The sequence below is a fragment of the Mya arenaria genome, chromosome 14, assembly GCF_026914265.1.
Source record: "Mya arenaria isolate MELC-2E11 chromosome 14, ASM2691426v1".
NCBI lineage: Eukaryota > Metazoa > Mollusca > Bivalvia > Myida > Myidae > Mya > Mya arenaria.
In genome coordinates this window covers 2,509,661-2,521,885 of record NC_069135.1, presented here as the reverse complement: position 1 = coordinate 2,521,885, position 12,225 = coordinate 2,509,661, and the positions used below count along the sequence as shown (strand labels likewise).

The following is a 12,225-nucleotide window of genomic DNA, read 5'->3' as shown; positions in this document are numbered from 1 at the left end:
TCTTAAAGTATCGTATTCAGTTATGAGACTTTAAATCTGCACTCTCACAGACATACCGTTTTTACAACTTTTTATTATTTGTTTGTCTTGGAAAGAGCAAATTTTTGCGTAAATATCTGTAAACCAATGATAAAAGATTGCTGGCAAAAGACCAGATCGCTGATTTTCATAAATCCGTTCGAAAATAAATGTTAGTAACGTTTTAGGAAAAAACATAAAACATCAAATTTTGAACTTAAATATAAAAATCTGCGATCTAATTTTTGTCAGCAGTCTTATATAACTGGTTTCCATGCATTTTGACAAAAATTGGCTGGTTCCAAGACAAAAAAAAAATAAACTAGAGCTATCACTGAAGGTGATTAATACCCCCGCCCCCGAACGCTGCCTCTCTTTATGATTTATCATTGTATGAAGTTTTATGAAATTCCATCTAGTAGTTTTCAAGTTACTGTCCAGACAAAAAGTTGACCAAAAAAAAACCACAGAAAAAGGCAATAACTCTGTAATTTGCTAAAATAGTGTAATGATTCATGTACACTGAACTCCTTCTCATTGTGCTGTAACATTGTATAAAGTTTTATTTCATTCCATCCGATAGTTTTCAAGTTATGCTCCAGACAAGAAAAAAATAACAAAGGGCAATAACACTGTAATTGACTGAAATAGAATTGCGGTTCCTGTACATTGCACTTTCTCTCATTATGATCTATCACTGTATGAAGTTTTATTAAATTCCATCCAATAGTTTTCAAGTTATGCTCTAGACAAGAAAAAGTAACAAGGGTCAGTAACTCTGTAATCGGCTGAAATAGAATTGCGGTTCCTGTACACTGCACTCCCTCTCTTTATGATATATCACTGTATCAAGTTTTATTAAATTCCATCCAATAGTTTTCAAGTTATGGTCCAGACAAGAAAAAGTAACAAGGGTCAGTAACTCTGTAATCGGCTGAAATAGAATTGCGGTTCCTGTACACTGCACTCCCTCTCTTTATGATATATCACTGTATCAAGTTTTATTAAATTCCATCCAATAGTTTTCAAGTTATGGTCCAGACAAGAAAAAGTAACAAAGGGCAGTAACTCTGTAATTAGCTGATCTAGAATTGCGGTTCCTGTACACTGCACTCCTTCTCATTATGATCTATCACTGTATGAAGTTTTATTAAATTCCATCCAATAGTTTTCAAGTTATGCTCCAGACAAGAAAAAGTAACAAAGGGCAGTAACTCTGTAATTAGCTGATATAGAATTGCGGTTTCTGTACACTGCACTCCTTCTCATTATGATCTATCACTGTATGAAGTTTTATTAAATCCCATCCAATAGTTTTCAAGTAATGCTCCGGACAAGAAAAAGTAACAAAGGGCAGTAACTCTGTAATTAGCTGTAATAGAATTGTGGTTCCTGTACACTGCACTCCCTCTCATTATGATCTATCACTGTATGAAGTTTTATTGAATTCCATCCAATAGTTTTCAAGTAATGCTCCGGACAAGAAAAAGTAACAAAGGGCAGTAACTCTGTAATTAGCTGTAATAGAATTGTGGTTCCTGTGCACTGCACTCCCTCTCATTATGATCTATCACTGTATGAAGTTTTATTGAATTCCATCCAATAGTTTTCAAGTTATGCTCCGGACAAGAAAAAAAGTTACAAAAGGCAGTAACTCTGTAATTAGCTGAAATAGAGTAATGGTTCTTGTGCACTGCACTTCCTCTCATTGTGCTTAACCATTGTATGAAGTTTTAATAAATTCCATCTAGTAATTTGCAAGTTAATGTCTGGTAAAAAAGTTTGACAGCAAAAAAACAAACAAAGGGCAATTACTCAGTAATTAGCTGAAGTAGAGTTATGGTTCTTGAACACTGCACTTCCTCTCATTGTGCTTTACCATTGTATGAAGTTCCAATGAAATCCATCCAGTACTTTTCAAGTTGTACTCCGGACAAGAAAAAGTAACAAAGGGCATTAACTCTGTAATTAGCTGAAATACAATTTGTACACTGCACTCCCTCTCATTATGATCTATCACTGTATGAAGTTTTATTAAATTCCATCCAATAGTTTTCAAGTTATGCTCCGGACAAGAAAACAGAAACAAAGGGCAGTAACTCTGTAATTAGTAAATAGAGTGATGGTTCTTGTGCACTGCACTTCCTCTCATTGCGCTTTACCATTGTATGAAGTTTTAATAAATTCCATCTAGTAGTTTGCAATTTAATGTCTGGTAAATAAGTTTGATAGCAAAAAACAAAACAAAGGGCAATTACACAGTAATTAGCTGAAGTAGAGTTATGGTTCTTGGACACTGCACTTCCTCTCATTGTGCTTTACCATTGTATGAAGTTCCAATGAATTCCAACCAGTACTTTTCAAGTTATAGTCAGGACAAAAAAAAGTAGCAAAGGGCAATTACTCAGTAATAAGCAAGAATACAGTTATGGTTGTTGTACACTGCACTTCCTCTCATTATGCTCTATCATTGTATGAAGTTTAATCAAATTCCATCCAGCAGTTTTTAAGTTATGCCCCGGACAAGGTAAATTGCAACGGACCGACCGACAAACCGACCGACCGACCGACCGACCACAGGGTGACTCCAATATAACCCCTTCAAACTTCGTTTGTCGGAGGTACAATAAGTTGTCAAAACGTTGTATCTGTGAGAGTGCAGCTTTAAATGTTTTAACAAGTGATCATCATACTGTCATGACGATACTGTTCATTGCCACCGTGACCACCATACATGAACGACAAGCCATAAGCAACACACACAATGTAATGGACTCCTGCTATTTTCTTAAATTTTAGTGTTATATGACCTCCGAAATTGGACATCATTGGAAACGTGAAATATTTTATTGAAGTAGACGCAAAAGCAGGTAAGGAATGGAGTTGACGTTGATAGACATGACTACATTTCATTTGTATGTAGGCTGAACGATGTTCGCTGTATCTGTAGATGTGTATTAATATCTGTATCTTTGATTTAATTTATTTCATTTAAATTCGTGCAGTGTTCGTTCTTGGTAGAATTAAAATGATTTAAGACTTTAATTTTTTAGGCCTTTCTAGATTTCCTGACATTCTTAAAATTCATTATTCATAGATATTTCATGGGAGATCGTTATAAGGAGTGACATCTTACGAATACGCACCTTTAGGTCACGTGTCACAGGTCTAACGACACTAAAGGAAAAATCAGGGGTGTATACCATTCACACCACTTTGAGAAAAACAACAACAACAATAATAACAACAACAACACAATCTTAAATGCGGTACACCAAAATTTAATAAAAAACTTATTTCAATGATTTACAAACAAAGAAGAATGCAATATGACATGATGAAATGACAAAACATACCCAGACCACATGTATTCATATTTCATATTACTCTAGTTTCTTTCGCGTACAGATGTCAATGGGAGGGGCGAAAAGATGTTCGTTTGCAAGGGGCGTGTCTCGTCAGTAAACATAAATGTTTTAAACCAGTTTATACGTAATCATTTACTTGGACTTCGTTATGTAAATTCCTATAAAAACTTCCATATAAACTATAACCTGTACGTAAGATACAACACTATTTTGTGAGCGCATAGTTTACGTATTCAAATATGTTGAAAGATAATCAAGGGTAGTTAATTGTAGTTAATTGTATTCATGTAGCGTATCAGATTACGAGGTATAAATAACACACCAATACAGTGAATGAAATCAATGATGTATGACCATAAGATTGACTTCAGTTGCATATTGAACACCAATCTTGCAAGCGTCTTTTTTTAGAAATTCCGTAGTGATTGTATGTTTGGCAATCTGGACTTACTATACAGAGCATTTCCGTTGGTTGTAACTTAGTGTATCATTTGTATACTACACGACGTCCCTGCAATGATTACGAGTAAACAAAAACAGCAAAGACAGCAAGCTTCAATGATATAATACCTGAGCCCATACCCACTAACATTTTGTGTCAAACCCAGTACTCGAAACACCGCAAATTATCGCAGGCAACCCATTCATTGTATTCAATGCTTGAATTGTTTCAATCACTTTGACAATTTACTGACAAATTTTAAAAACGCAGTAACAACTTACTGTGAAATGATTTAAATACTTTTGTAATTATTTGATCGAGAGTGAGTTTCACTCTGGCGTTAGTGAATATGGACGATGGACACTTAAGGTTCACTGGCGGGGAAGTACATCAAATGCGTAGTTCTCTAAATGGAGAATCGGGTTATCTTACATATTACACAACAGGTAATATTCAGAATAAGGCCAAAATGTCTGGGATTCGACGGATCACACCAGCAATGTTATTTGTGCATAGACGAAAGTGAATCAATATAAAGTCAATACCAAAACGAAAATAGACAGAAGCCATGGAAGTGTCAGCGACTTCAGCCATTTGTCTATTTATGTTGTTTGTGATGTGCGTCATGTTGGTGACGACAAATGAGAACTGGTATGTGTACATGGTGCAGCACATAATCGCTGACGCTCCCCATTAGCGTCCGCCGCAGCCTCCCCAACCCACGACAGCCTACAACCACGAGGGCGGCGTCTATTTCCTGAACCGCCTTCACGATTCCTTCTCCGGGGCTTTCGGCGTGGATACTTTTCACAATGCCGTCAATCTGAAGAAGAAATGAGCCTTGACATTCTCATTTTGAGATATGTCTTAATATCTTATTACGAAGAACACAGTTGTATAGCCAACGATCTCTGAATATTTGGTTAAAATGTATTTTCCAAGCCGCAAGAAGAATCATTTTAAAGAATGTTCCAATTGAAGTCGATGCAAAAATATCTTTTGCATTGACATTGTGCCTAATTAATACATTGGTAAAATTTGTATCGAAGGTTATATCGTCATATGTGGTTAAACTAAATAATGTGCATAGTGTTGTAATCTTACTTAATTAAGAAAATCGACAACTTTTTAACTCTAATTTGTTTTGTGATATGTTCATTGCTTACAGAAGCTTCCTTTAAAAGCTCAGCATATCCTTCAAGCTTGTGTCGGATTTTTGCTTTCTCTTCGTTCAGCATTTTTATTAGCATCTCCTTGTCGAACGTATACGGTGCTGAAATATGGGGAAAGTCTTAATATCCAGGACATTCAAACAAGTACACAAAATAAAGCAGAAACAGAGAGAGTCAATAGATTTTATAATAAGCTGTTATAATATAAAATAAATAGTGAATTCGCAAACCATAACTAGTTAACCTGTTAGTGTTGTACAGCTAAAAAAGGTAATAAGTGGCAGTTCTGGGCAGTTTCAAGCCTGTTTTTAGTCTAATGATATTTATCTTACCAAAAAGGTAACGCGAATATTAACTAGATAACTAGATAATTATCGCGAAAATTAAGCGGTTAACACGAAACAATTCGCGAACTTTATCAGGTCATCTGTATTCAGTAATATGCCACCATACTATTTTGATGCATGCGTGGTCTGGTTGTGATGTTTGTATTTATGGAAGTGGTGTTTATTCGTTTGTGTATCTCGTTCATTGTCGTTTGGGCAATCACATTGTGCCTTAAAATAGAGAATATTTTTGAATTTTCGACTACAGGATGGGTCCCTGTAGTTTTCATTGTTTTATTATTAATAATGATATATATGGCATACTTACAGCTGTACCACTGGGTGGAATGAAGGACGCTGTTTATTTCAATCGTGTTGACCAGGTACACCTTGTCATTCTCTCTGTGGACATACTTCGTGTAAACTGTAATAGAATAATTACTCCAGTTGGTTCATCGAGATAAATACTAATGCGTAAATATTGTTCTGCCTCATTAAGACAATAAATCACCTAATGCCTCCTGACCGAGGAACGAAATACAGTGTCAAATGCAAGTGCCATTTATGTACACACAAAACTTTTTTTTCCTTCTGTATGTAACATAATGAAGCAAGTACTTAACATCTATTTAATAATACAGTTGGTATACTTTCTGGGGCCATCAATGAACATACGGCAACATATCTTAACATCAGGAAATTCATTTTGTAATTATCTCGATTGTGCGACAAAATGATTATCCTGTAGACACGCTGTTATTGCTTTTTTAATATGCAGACAATTGTAGTACCAATAATTAATGCGGGCTAGGGTCCTTATAATCAAAACATTTCGGTAGTCTACAATCGTTATTTTACACGGATAGTGCCAGAATTTCCGTTTTAAGCAACCATAGATCTACACATGGAATTCTGATTTAGTTAAGAGTATTCGTTTTGACCGAAGCCGATTGCATATAGAATAACACGCGAATCCGTTTCCTGGATAGAAACCAGTACTAGGAGGTCATGAGAAATTCCCCCGGTTCGGATGTAATCCACAACCTCTTGGCTGATAGGCGGACACCTATATCACTCTCACCTTTGTGGTCATATAGAATCCACAGCATTTTTTGCGAAAGGCGGACACCTACACAACAAGACCACTCTCACCATTGCGGTGATCAAATCCGCAACATTTTATGTAAGAGGCGGGCACTTATACAACTATACCACCCTCACCTATCACAATCTTAAAAGCGGTTACCGATGCAATGCCAACGATACAAGACTTACCCTACTGTCATACAACATAATGGTACAGGGATAAACATACACACATATTTATAAACAAAACAACACATATGGGGAGGGGTTATCTCTCTCTACTGCGCCCTGGTTCTTCAATTATCTACTCTTAAACCATTTGTGTCTCTAGTTTCGATTATACTAAGGCGTCGAATTATCGTGGTACATGTGTTGTTAATGAACAAATCCGATCTTATAAACAAAACCAAACCAAGACCCCGACTTACATTGTTGTGTGGTAGTGGTATTTTCTAGAAGTCAGGACTACGCCTTGTCGGCGTTTATCTGAACCGATATACAAGTGTCGTACTGTTGTCATGACTACGCCTTGTCGGCGTTAATCTGCACCGATATACAAGTGTCGTACTGCTGTCATGACGACGCCTTGTCGGCGTTAATCTGCACCGATATACAAGTGTCGTATTGTTGTCATGACTACGCCTTGTCGGCGTTAATCTGCACCGATATACTAGTGTCGTACTGTTGTCATGACTACGCCTTGTCGGCGTTAATCTGTACCGATATACAAGTGTCGTACTGCTGTCATGGCAACGCCTTGTCGGCGTTAATCTGCACCGATATACAAGCATCGTATTGTTGTCATGACTACGCCTTGTCGGCGTTAATCTGCAACGATATACAAGTGTCATACTGCTGTCATGACTACGCCTTGTCGGCGTTAATCTGCACCGATATACAAGTGTCGTACTGCTGTCATGACGACGCCTTGTCGGCGTTAATCTGAACCGATATGCAAGTGTCGTACTGTTGTCATGACTACGCCTTGTCGGCGTTTACCTGAACCGATATACAAGTGTCGTACTGTTGTCATGACTACGCCTTGTCGGCGTTAATCTGCACCGATATACAAGTGTCGTACTGCTGTCATGACGACGCCTTGTCGGCGTTAATCTGCACCGATATACAAGTGTCGTACTGCTGTCATGACGACGCCTTGTCGGCGTTAATCTGAACCGATATTCAAGTGACTTATTGTTGTCATGACTACGCCTTGTCGGCGTTAATCTGCATCGATTTACAAGTGTCGTATTGTTGTCATGACAACACCTTGTCGGCGTTAATCTGCACCGATATACTAGTGTCGTATTGTTGTCATGACTATGCCTTGTCGGTGTTAATCTGCACCGATGTACTAGTGTCGTATAGTTGTCATGACTACGCCTTGTCGGCGTTAAATCCGCACGGATATACACGTGTCATATTGTTGTTATGACTACGCCTTGTCGGCTTTAATGAGAACGGATGTATAAGTGACATTCTGCTGTCATGACTACGCCTTATCGGCGTTAATCCGGACCGATATACACGTGTCATATTGTTGTCATGACTACGCCTTGTCAGCGTACATCAGGACGTATGTATACGTGTCATACTGCTTTCATGACTACGCCTTGTCGGCGTTAATCAGGACGGATGTATAGGTGTCATATTGTTGTCATAAATACGTTACCGTTGCGTAAATCTGGACCGATTTATCAGTGTCGTACAGTTATCATGACTACGCCTTGTCGGCTCTAATCCGGACCGATTTATAAGTGTCTTACAGTTGTCATGACTACGTCTTGTTGGAGTTAATCAGGACCGATGTATAAGTGTCTTACAGTTGTCATGACTACGTCTTGTTGGAGTTTATCAGGACCGATGTATAAGTGTCTTACAGTTGTCATGACTACGTCTTGTTGGAGTTAATCAGGACCGATGTATAAGTGTCTTACAGTTGTCATGACTACGTCTTGTTGGAGTTAATCCTGACCGATGTATAAGTGCCATACTGTTGTCATGACTACGTCTTTGTGGCGTTAACCTGGACCGATGTACAACTGTCAAAACTATGTATTAGTAACTTTAATCTGGACCGATGGATAAGTGTCCTATCATTGTCATAACTACATTTATCTGGACCGATTTAAGTACCTTATTCTGGTTATGAATACGTATTTGTGACGGTTATCTAGACCGACGTTTAAGCGTCATATTGTTGGACCGAAATTGTACATCTTGTTAGTCTAATTCGAGCGTCTCTGTGGTTTGAAACACCGAGACTAAACGTGCATGACAGCGGGCCAGGCACTGAGACTTGACGTGCATGACGGCGGCCAGGCACCGAGACTTTACTTGCATGACGGCGGCCAGACACCGAGACTTAACATGCATGACGACGGCCAGACACCGAGACTTTACGACCATGACGGCGGCCAGGCACCGAGACTTAACGAGCATGACGGCAGCCAGGCACCGAGACTTTACGAGCATGACGGCGGCCAGGCACCGAGACTTTACGAGCATGACGGCGGCCAGGCACCGAGACTTAACGTTCATGACGGCGGCCAGGCACCGAGACTTTACGAGCATGACGGCTGCTAGGCACCGAGACTTTACGTGGATGACGGCGGCCAGGCCACGATACTTAACGTGCATGACGGCGGCCAGGCACCGAGACTTTACGAGCATGACGGCGGCCATGCACCGAGACTTTACGAGCATGACGGCGGCCAGGCACCGAGACTTAACGTGCATGACGGCGGCCAGACACCGAGACTTTACGAGCATGACGGCGGCCATGCACCGAGACTTTACGTGCATGACGGTGGCTAGGCACCGAGACTTTACGTGCATGACGGCGGCCAGGCACCGAGACTTTACGAGCATGACGGCGGCCATGCACCGAGACTTTACGAGCATGACGGCGGCCAGACACCGAGACTTTACGAGCATGACGGCGGCCATGCACCGATACTTTACGAGCATGACGGCGGCCAGGCACCGAGACTTTACTTGCATGACGGCGGCCAGACACCGAGACTTAACATGCATGACGGCGGCCAGACACCGAGACTTAATATGCATGACGGCGGCAAGGCACAGAGACTTAACGTACATAACGGCGGGCAAGGCACCGAGACTTTACTTGCATGACGGCGGCCAGACACCGAGACTTAACGTTCATGACGGCGGCCAGGCACCGAGACTTTACGAGCATAACGGCTGCCAGGCACTGAGACTTAACGTGCACGACGGCGGGCCAGGCACCGAGACTTAACGTTCATGACGGCGGCCGGGCACCGAGACTTTACGTGTATGATGGCGGGCCAGGCACCGAGACTTTACGTGCATTACGACGGCCAGGCACCGAGACTTTACGAGCATGACGGCGGCCATGCACCGAGACTTTACGTGCATGACGGCGGCCAGGCACCGAGACTTTGCGTGCATGACGGCGGCCATGCACCGAGACTTTACGTGTATGATGGCGGGCCAGGCACCGAGACTTTACGTGCATTACGACGGCCAGGCACCGAGACTTTACGTGCATGACGGCGGCCAGGCACGGAGACTTTACGAGCATGAAGGTGGCTAGGCACCGAGACTTTACGAGCATGACGGCGGCTAGGCACCGAGACTTTACGAGCATGACGGCGGCCAGGCACCGAGACTTTACGTCCATGACGGCCGCTAAGAACAGAGACAAAACCTGCATGACGGCGAGCTAGGCACCGAGACTTAACGTGCATGATGGCGGGCCAGGCACCGAGACTTTACGTGCATGACGGCGGGCCAGGCACCGAGACTTAACGTGCATGATGGCGGGCCAGGCACCGAGACTTTACGTGCATGATGGCGGCCAGGCACTGAGACTTAACATGCATGACGGCGGCCAGGCACCGAGACTTAACGTGCATGATGGCGGGCCAGGCACCGAGACTTAACGTGCATGATGGCGGGCCAGGCACCGAGACTTTACGTGCATGACGGCGGGCCAGGCACCGAGTCTTTACGTGCATGACGGCGGCCAGGCACTGAGATTTAACATGCAGACGGCGGGCCAGGCTCCGAGACTTTACGTGCATGACGTCGGGCCAGGCACCGAGACTTTACTTGCATGACGGCGGCCAGACACCGAGACTTAACATGCATGACGACGGCCAGACACCGAGACTTTACGACCATGACGGCGGCCAGGCACCGAGACTTAACGAGCATGACGGCAGCCAGGCACCGAGACTTTACGAGCATGACGGCGGCCAGGCACCGAGACTTTACGAGCATGACGGCGGCCAGGCACCGAGACTTAACGTTCATGACGGCGGCCAGGCACCGAGACTTTACGAGCATGACGGCTGCTAGGCACCGAGACTTTACGTGGATGACGGCGGCCAGGCCACGATACTTAACGTGCATGACGGCGGCCAGGCACCGAGACTTTACGAGCATGACGGCGGCCATGCACCGAGACTTTACGAGCATGACGGCGGCCAGGCACCGAGACTTAACGTGCATGACGGCGGCCAGACACCGAGACTTTACGAGCATGACGGCGGCCAGGCACCGAGACTTTACGTGCATGACGGCGGCCAGGCACCGAGACTTTACGTGCATGACGGCGGCCAGGCACCGAGACTTTACGAGCATGACGGCGGCCATGCACCGAGACTTTACGAGCATGACGGCGGCCAGACACCGAGACTTTACGAGCATGACGGCGGCCATGCACCGATACTTTACGAGCATGACGGCGGCCAGGCACCGAGACTTTACTTGCATGACGGCGGCCAGACACCGAGACTTAACATGCATGACGGCGGCCAGACACCGAGACTTAATATGCATGACGGCGGCAAGGCACAGAGACTTAACGTACATAACGGCGGGCAAGGCACCGAGACTTTACTTGCATGACGGCGGCCAGACACCGAGACTTAACGTTCATGACGGCGGCCAGGCACCGAGACTTTACGAGCATGACGGCTGCCAGGCACTGAGACTTAACGTGCACGACGGCGGGCCAGGCACCGAGACTTAACGTTCATGACGGCGGCCAGGCACCGAGACTTTACGTGTATGATGGCGGGCCAGGCACCGAGACTTTACGTGCATTACGACGGCCAGGCACCGAGACTTTACGAGCATGACGGCGGCCATGCACCGAGACTTTACGTGCATGACGGCGGCCAGGCACCGAGACTTTGCGTGCATGACGGCGGCCATGCACCGAGACTTTACGTGTATGATGGCGGGCCAGGCACCGAGACTTTACGTGCATTACGACGGCCAGGCACCGAGACTTTACGTGCATGACGGCGGCCAGGCACGGAGACTTTACGAGCATGACGGTGGCTAGGCACCGAGACTTTACGAGCATGACGGCGGCTAGGCACCGAGACTTTACGAGCATGACGGCGGCCAGGCACCGAGACTTTACGTCCATGACGGCCGCTAAGAACAGAGACAAAACCTGCATGACGGCGAGCTAGGCACCGAGACTTAACGTGCATGATGGCGGGCCAGGCACCGAGACTTTACGTGCATGACGGCGGGCCAGGCACCGAGACTTAACGTGCATGATGGCGGGCCAGGCACCGAGACTTTACGTGCATGATGGCGGCCAGGCACTGAGACTTAACATGCATGACGGCGGCCAGGCACCGAGACTTAACGTGCATGATGGCGGGCCAGGCACCGAGACTTAACGTGCATGATGGCGGGCCAGGCACCGAGACTTTACGTGCATGACGGCGGGCCAGGCACCGAGTCTTTACGTGCATGACGGCGGCCAGGCACTGAGATTTAACATGCAGACGGCGGGCCAGGCT

The 12,225-nt window shown here is 44.3% G+C and overlaps 1 protein-coding gene across 1 annotated transcript in view; it reads right to left on the bottom strand.

Moving 5' to 3' along the window:
- Positions 1–3,278: 3,278 nt before the first annotated feature.
- Positions 3,279–12,225, bottom strand: part of LOC128216676 (universal stress protein Sll1388-like) — a 30,626-nt gene continuing 21,679 nt past the window's right edge. Inside the window, exons 2-4 of the mRNA XM_052923314.1 lie at positions 5,655–5,750; positions 4,995–5,101; positions 3,279–4,651 (exon numbers count right to left, since the gene is read on the bottom strand). Coding sequence (XP_052779274.1) covers positions 4,427–4,651; positions 4,995–5,101; positions 5,655–5,750 — 428 coding nt within the window. The 3' untranslated portion in view covers positions 3,279–4,426. The remainder of the gene's footprint in view (positions 4,652–4,994; positions 5,102–5,654; positions 5,751–12,225) is intronic.